This window comes from Macrosteles quadrilineatus, unplaced genomic scaffold (assembly GCF_028750875.1).
Source record: "Macrosteles quadrilineatus isolate MER2022 unplaced genomic scaffold, UCM_ALF_1.0 Scaffold_1__1_contigs__length_201487025, whole genome shotgun sequence".
Classification (NCBI taxonomy): domain Eukaryota; kingdom Metazoa; phylum Arthropoda; class Insecta; order Hemiptera; family Cicadellidae; genus Macrosteles; species Macrosteles quadrilineatus.
In genome coordinates, this window is record NW_026542594.1 from 50162534 (window position 1) to 50169941 (window position 7408).

The 7408-nt window shown below is 35.6% G+C and overlaps 1 protein-coding gene across 1 annotated transcript; it reads left to right on the forward strand.

The window, feature by feature from the left end:
* The first annotated feature begins 229 nt into the window (after positions 1-229).
* On the forward strand, positions 230-2863 carry LOC128996814 (uncharacterized protein K02A2.6-like). Its single transcript, XM_054422298.1, has one exon. The coding sequence runs from the start codon at positions 230-232 to the stop codon at positions 2861-2863; it is 2634 nt and encodes an 877-aa protein (XP_054278273.1).
* The last annotated feature ends 4545 nt before the right edge of the window (positions 2864-7408 follow it).

Genomic DNA, 7408 nt, shown 5'->3' on the forward strand with positions numbered 1-7408 from the left:
ATTTGGTCCGGGGAAAACTAGGTTGAAAGTGGTTGGTAAGATCGTTGCTACTTTAGTTTTTAGAAATAAATCTATTGTAGAAGATATTTACGTCATTGAGCAACAACCTACTCCACTTTTAAGTAGAAATGCAATGTTGAAATTAAACCTAACTCAGTTCAACATAGATTCGATTTTCTCTAACCAAATATTTTCTCAGTTTTCTGATGTTTTTGGTTCTATTGGTGAAATGAAAGGGGAAAACTACAGAATTGCACTAACACAAAATGCTCGTCCCTTTGCTGTGGCAGCTCCTCGTAGAGTGTCCGCTCCATTATTGAGCAAAGTCAAAGAAGAATTGGATCGACTGCATTCTGAGGGAATAATTGAGCCAGTGGTAGAACCAACAGACTGGTGTGCACCAATTGTTGTTGTACCGCGTAAGACAGGTGATAGAGTGAGGCTATGTGTTGATTATACCGAACTCAACAAAAGCATTCAGAGAGAAAGGTGGCAACTACCAACTGTAGAAGAAAGTCTAAGTAAATTAGAAGGCGGACAAATATTTTCATTACTAGACGCTACAAATGGATTTCTTCAAGTTCCCTTACATCATGAAAGTTACAAGCTTACGACTTTTATAACTCCTTTTGGGCGATTCTTTTTCAAGAGGTTACCATTCGGTATTAATTCTGGCCCAGAGGTTTACCAGAAGAGGATATACCAAGTTTTGGATGGACTGGATGGGGTAGTAAACCAAGCAGATGATATACTTGTGGTCGGTAGAACACAGGAAGAACATGACCATCGACTAGCAAATGTATTACAAAGATTGAGAGAACACAATGTTACACTTAATAAAGATAAATGTAACATTAATGTGAACAGAGTTAAATTTCTAGGACATTTGATTGAAAATGGATTGATAAAGCCTGATCCTGAGAAAGTGGAGGCCATTATGAAAATGCAAACCCCAAATAATGTTAACGAACTTCGGCAATTTCTTGGCATGGTTAATTATTTGATGAAGTTTATCCCTAACTTGGCTGAAGTTACAGCTCCATTGCGAATTTTACTTAAGAAAGGTTATCAGTGGGTTTGGTCTGACGTTCAAAAGAGTGCTTGGGATAGAATTAAATCCCTAATTTCTTCAAATCCAGTTCTGGTGTCTTACAACAAAAATCGTAAAACCAGAGTTGCAGCTGATGCCTCGTCATTTGGCCTAGGAGGGGTGATTGAACAATTTGTGGATGGAAAGTGGAAACCAATCACCTATGCATCGAGATCTTTATCAACGACAGAGATGCGTTATGCTCAGATAGAAAAGGAGGCACTGGCACTGACTTGGGCATGTGAGAGATTTTCACAGTATGTTTTAGGAACCGAGTTTGAACTTATGACTGACCATAAACCTTTAGTTCAGGTGCTTGGAAGTAAACAAATCGCTAGTTTATCGGCAAGACTTCAGCGGTTAAGAATGAGAATGGCTTGTTTTAGATATAAAGTAACATATGTGAAAGGAAAGGAATTTTATGTACCAGATGTTTTGTCTAGGAACCCCATTAAGTCAAATGAAGAACATGAAGACATATTGGAACAAGATTTGTTTGTTCAGAGTATTTTAGATGCTATTCCTTGTTCTGACAAAAGGCTCAAGGAAATCAAAGAAGCTCAGGATATTGATGAGGAATGCGGAAGAATTAAATCCTGGATTGTGAATAACAATTGGAATAAAAATTCGGTGTATTGGAAGTACAGGACTGATCTAAACATCAGTAAAGGATTCCTCCTTTTAGGCACAAGACTGTTTATTCCAAAATCGTTGAGAAAGGAAATACTGAGTAAAATACATGAAGGTCACATGGGAATTGTCAAATGTCGAAGGCGAGTGTATGAATCGGTGTGGTGGCCTGGCTGCTCAACAGATATTGCTACACTTGTAACAAATTGTCCAGTTTGCTTGGAGCAAAGAAGTAACAAATCAGAACCTTTACTGTTGACTGAACTACCAAAAAATCCCTGGGAGTCCTTAGGTATTGACCTTTTGAAATGTAATGCAAAATGGTATTTAGTTGTGCAAGATTACTATTCTAGATTTCTTCAACTGGTTTATGTGGATGCATTGACTACCGGAGCTGTGGTTGCTAGATTGAAAAATATATTTGCTCGACATGGAGTACCATATGTGGTAAGAGCTGATGGAGGTCCGCAATTTACTTCTCAGGATTTTAAAAATTTTGCTGAAGAATATGGTTTCCGTATAGTGACATCAAGCCCAAGGTATCCACAATCAAACGGAGAAGCAGAAAAAGCAGTTGACATAGCGAAGCGGATTCTAACGAAATGTAGTGATCCAAATCTTGGATTGTTAGAATATAGAAATACACCCTTAGAGTCTGGTCTTTCACCTGCAGAGTTACTTTATTCACGGAAGCTCCGATCAACATTACCGTCAATAAATAACTTCAGACAGGTAACAAGGGAAAGATTGCAAAAGTTTAAAGAGAAGGATTTTTCAATCAAGGAAAGAAATAAGAGAAACTACGATGTAAGGAAAGGTGTAAGAGATCTCTCACAGCTTGATCAAAATGACAAAGTTTGGATTCCAGATTTAAAACGTTATGGACATGTTGAGAATAAATCAAATCATCCTCGGTCCTACCTGATAAATACACAGGCAGGGAAGATCAGAAGGAACAGGAGACATATAATAGCTGTGCATAGGCCTATTGAAAATGGTGAAAATAGATTTGAACACCAATACCAAGAAGATCAAGGAACTGAAACTGATGCTGGACATAATTGCAATAGCAATGAAAATGACAGACCTAAAAGAAGTGTAAAACCACCTCTTAGATACAGTGATTCAGATTTTTATAAATAAACTAAAAAAACAGAAAAGAGAAGATGTGCTGTTTGGTATTTTTATAATTACTATCATATGTTGCATATTTTGATGTTTGTTTTTATTGTATTGTTGTTTTTGAGCTTGAAGACTTACTTTTGGGATCTTGGCTAATAAAGTATCTATGTTTAACTGTGGTGTGAGTTTTACCTTTCACTTCAATCATTACCTTGAGCTTGTTTAATTTCTTCTAGCCGTTTATCTGAACACGGGAAAGTTTCTACAATGCTCCTGATGAATAGCGCATCGTCTACAGTCAGTTCATAGATTCTGTCTTTGACGAAGTCTTCTTTGATGTTTCCAGGACTTCGAGATAAACAATCTGCCGTGAAGTTTTCTTTCCCAGGTAGGTAAGCTGTCTTATAATCGAAGACTAAAAGCCTCATTCTAAATCTTTGAAGTCTACACGAAAGCTCTGAAATAGGCTTTGACCCTAGAATTTCTACTAATGGTTTGTGGTCTGTGTACACTTGAAATTGCTTTCCCAAAATATACATTGAAAACTTTTCACATGCCCAAGTCACGCCTAATGCTTCCTTTTCTATTTGCGCATAGCGTGTTTCAACATCAGTCAAACTTCTGGATGCATATGCTACTGGTCTCCACACCTCACCGTGCAGCTGCTCCATTACCGCCCCAGTACCATATGAAGATGCATCTGCAGTAATTCTAGTCTCAGCATTACTTTTGTAAGGAGCCAACACTGGGGATTTTGTCACTGCATCTTTTAACAATTTGAATGCCTTGTCTTGGGATTCCCCCCATACCCACAAACTTTGTTTACCCAATAGACAGCGTAAAGGTGCTGTCATTTCTACTAGGTTTGGTACAAATTTCATTAGTTGATTCACCATTCCTAAAAACTGTCTCAGCTCTGAAACACAAGTTGGCTCCTTCATAGAAGAAATTGCCTTAATCTTTTCTGGATCTGGGCTTATACCATCTCGAGTAATTAAATGCCCAGGGAATGTTACACTTGTGAGGCCAAATAAACACTTGTTTTTATTAAGAGTCACTCCGTGTTCTGTCAATCTTTCAATCACAAGCTTTACTCTAGTATCGTGTTCCTCTTCTGTATTCCCTACAACCAATATGTCGTCAGCCTGGTTAATCACTCCTGGAATGTCTGCTAATATCTGACTTATCCTCTTTTGGAATACCTCTGGGCCAGAACAAATTCCAAATGGTAGCCTTTTGAAATAATATCTTCAAATGGAGTAATGAAAGTTGATAACTTGTATGAACTTTCGTCAAGAGGTATTTGCCAAAATCCATTAGCTGCGTCCAGTTTACTGAAATATTTACCTCCTCCAATCTTAGCCAAGGATTCTTCTACTGATGGTAGTTGTAAATGTTCTCTTTGCACATAAGTATTCAGTTTTGTGTAATCTACACATAGCCTTATTCTACCATCTACACGAGGCACTACTACGATGGGTGAACACCATTCTGTTGGTTCTGATATGGCTTCAATTACACCTTCTTTTATCATTTTATCTAGCTCTTCTCTTACTTAATTGTATAGAGATACAGCCACTCTTCTGGGGGACATTACTGCATAAGGTTGAGCGTTTTCTTGTAGTTTAATCTTGTATGTACTGTTTAGACTGCCCATCCCATTGCAAACCTTTGGGCATAACTGTTCAACTTCATCTTTATCAATTAAATTGACATTAAAGGTTATCAGACCTAAACTAAGTAGTGCATTTCGGCTTAGCAACGGAGAATTTTGTTTACCTAGCACATACAAATCTTCTGATAGTATACTCGGTCATTGTATTTGAGAAGAACCTTAGCTACACCTAGAATGTTGAGCCTATTTTTGCCTGGTCCATACATACAATACACGATCACAACCTTGTAATTGGAGACCGAGGGATCGAGCCTGATGTTCTCCAATGACTGATACATCGGCCCCTGTATCCATTTTAAACCAAACTTTGTGTTCATTGATTTCTATTTCAACTACAGGGCATTCTTTGCCGTACTTCATTACCTGAATTTCACCCAAACAAAAATTTGAAGTGTCATTTCCGTTGTTGTCCTCAACTTCCCGTATTGTTTTCTGTCCTTGTTCTATACAACACTTAGCAAAATGTCCCTTCTCACCACATCTAAAACACTCAACTTTATATGCTGGGCACTCCCTATACTTATGATATAGGTTACATTTGTTACATCTCAACTTGTTTCTGAAAGAGCCTACTTTACTGCTAACGGCTCCTACTACCTCATCTTGACTAATTGAATTTGATATGTCGCCTACTCGATCTCTTACTACTTTTTCCTGTTTCAAAATAGACTCGGATTGCCGAACTTTGTTGATAGCCTTCCTTAAAGTTAGTGAATCGTCCATTTGTAGAGTTTCTGAAAGTTTTGGATTATTGACTCCAATTACAATCAAATCACGTATTAGCTCTTCCTTTAAATTTCCGAATTCACACGTTTCAGCTAATTTATGAAGGTCATTTATAAAAGAATCTACTGTTTCATCGGCCCCTTGTCTTCTCTTAAGAAACTCATATACTTTTATTTTTATTTTGAAAACTGAGTTTATTAATAAACTTTGCCTATTAGACACAGTAAAAAAACTTAAATTTACGATATAAATAACATGTAACATAGATTAATAACGTTGTCCATATAAATGATTTTGAATGATTTTACATGATTCTTTTAACACTTTTATGACTATTTCATTTTTTAATTTTGATGGAAGATTATATTTTTTTTTAAATTCGTCAAAAAATTTTGTAATAGTCCCTCTTGCACCAATCATTATGCCAATTACAGATATAGAATTTAGATTATATTTGTTTCTTAAATAAGTTTCACATTTACTATAAATTTTCCTCTTTTCTTCATCTACTTCTAGGGGTTGATTTGTTGATGTTTCGAACCTTATTGTTGGATTAATTACAACTCCACTTTTAGATTTTGTATCATAAATTAAAATGTCCAATCTTCTGTTCGATCCACCATCTTCAGTGCAATGTATTTCTTCTACTACTTGCCAGCCTTTTTTTCGTAGTTCTTCTGCGATCATTGCTCTTACAGCATGGTGTCTTGCATTACGCAGTAAGGCACCAAAGGGACAAGAGCCAAGGACATGCGGAAGGGTTTCAGGCTCCTTGCAATGTCTGCAAAGGGTTCCATCCTGGCTTCGCCCTGGTACGCTGCGTACTGGTACAACACCAGATATCATTTTTAATGAAGTGATCCATTCTCCTGTAGTAAGGCCATTTTTTAAATATATCCATGTGTTGCTACTAGGCACTTGAATAATTCTATTCCTCTACCTTTACATGGTAATTTAGACCAAAGTTCAAATTCTTTCAACTGTAATTTTGATCTCAAATTTAAACCAATCCTTTTTTTCTCTTTAAATTCAAAATCATGTGTAAAAACATCATCAATTTCTATTTGAAGTTTTTGAAGTGACATGGTAATTCTTTGGGGGATGTTTATTAGCTCGTTTACATGGCTATTTTGTACGTTTTTTAGAATTACACACATATTTATATGCTGTATAGAACTTTCCCATTTTGCTCGAATTATTCCCAGACCTTTGAATCTTTTAGGGGAATATAAGAAAGAATTGGGTGTGTCACTTGGTAGAGTGAGAATTTCTTTTACTGCACTTCTAATAATTTTATCGATGTCCTCAAGAAATGTAATACTTATTAATTCGTTTGGTGTTACTTGCAAAATATATGTTAGTCTAGGCCAGAGGTACTGATTTATGATATTCAATTTCTGATTTGGTCCTAAAACATTAGTTCCAACTAATCTTTCTAGATCTTTTTGAAAGTTTTGTATAACTTCACACCTATCAAAAACTATTTCATTTTCAAAATTTACACCAAGATATTTATTTTTTTCCCCAAGTTTTAGAGTATTGAATTTAATAACATTTTGTTCATTTTCAATGTAGATGTCCTCTTCAACAAGTTTACCTTTCTTAATATTAATTATTTTTGATTTATTTATATTGATATCAAGGTCAATTTGAGAAAGTAGTTCTTTTGTTGTCCTAATCAATTTAGACATTGATTTTTCTGTGTTAGAGAATAACACTATGTCATCTGCAAAGGCAGCGATGCTAATATTGTCTAAATTAGAATTAACGTTATATCCAAATTTGTTAGTTACTTCTTTTTCTGAAATAGTATTTAAGATATCATTTATAGCTAGATTAAAAAAGATTGGAGAAAGGGGAGACCCTTGAAAAACACCTCTTTTCAATAAAATATTTTCAGATTTGGTATTTTTAATCCTAATTCTTGTATAGTTATCTTGTATTAAATTTATTAATAAGTTTTTTAATATTGAAGGCATTTCTGTTGATTGGAGACATCTTTTTAAATGTGCGTGACCAATCACATGTGCCTTTGAAACATCTAACATAGCAATCATACAGTCTTTTTTATTCGTTTTTGCATCTTGTAAACATCCATTGACCAGGGCTAGGTTTATGAAGGCTCCAGGTTGAGCTACAAACCCTCTTTGGTTGACATTAAGTTC

Coding starts and splice junctions, on each gene's coding strand:
- LOC128996814 (XM_054422298.1), top strand. CDS start 230: ATGAAAGGGGAAAACTACAGAATTGCACTAACACAAAATGCTCGTCCC.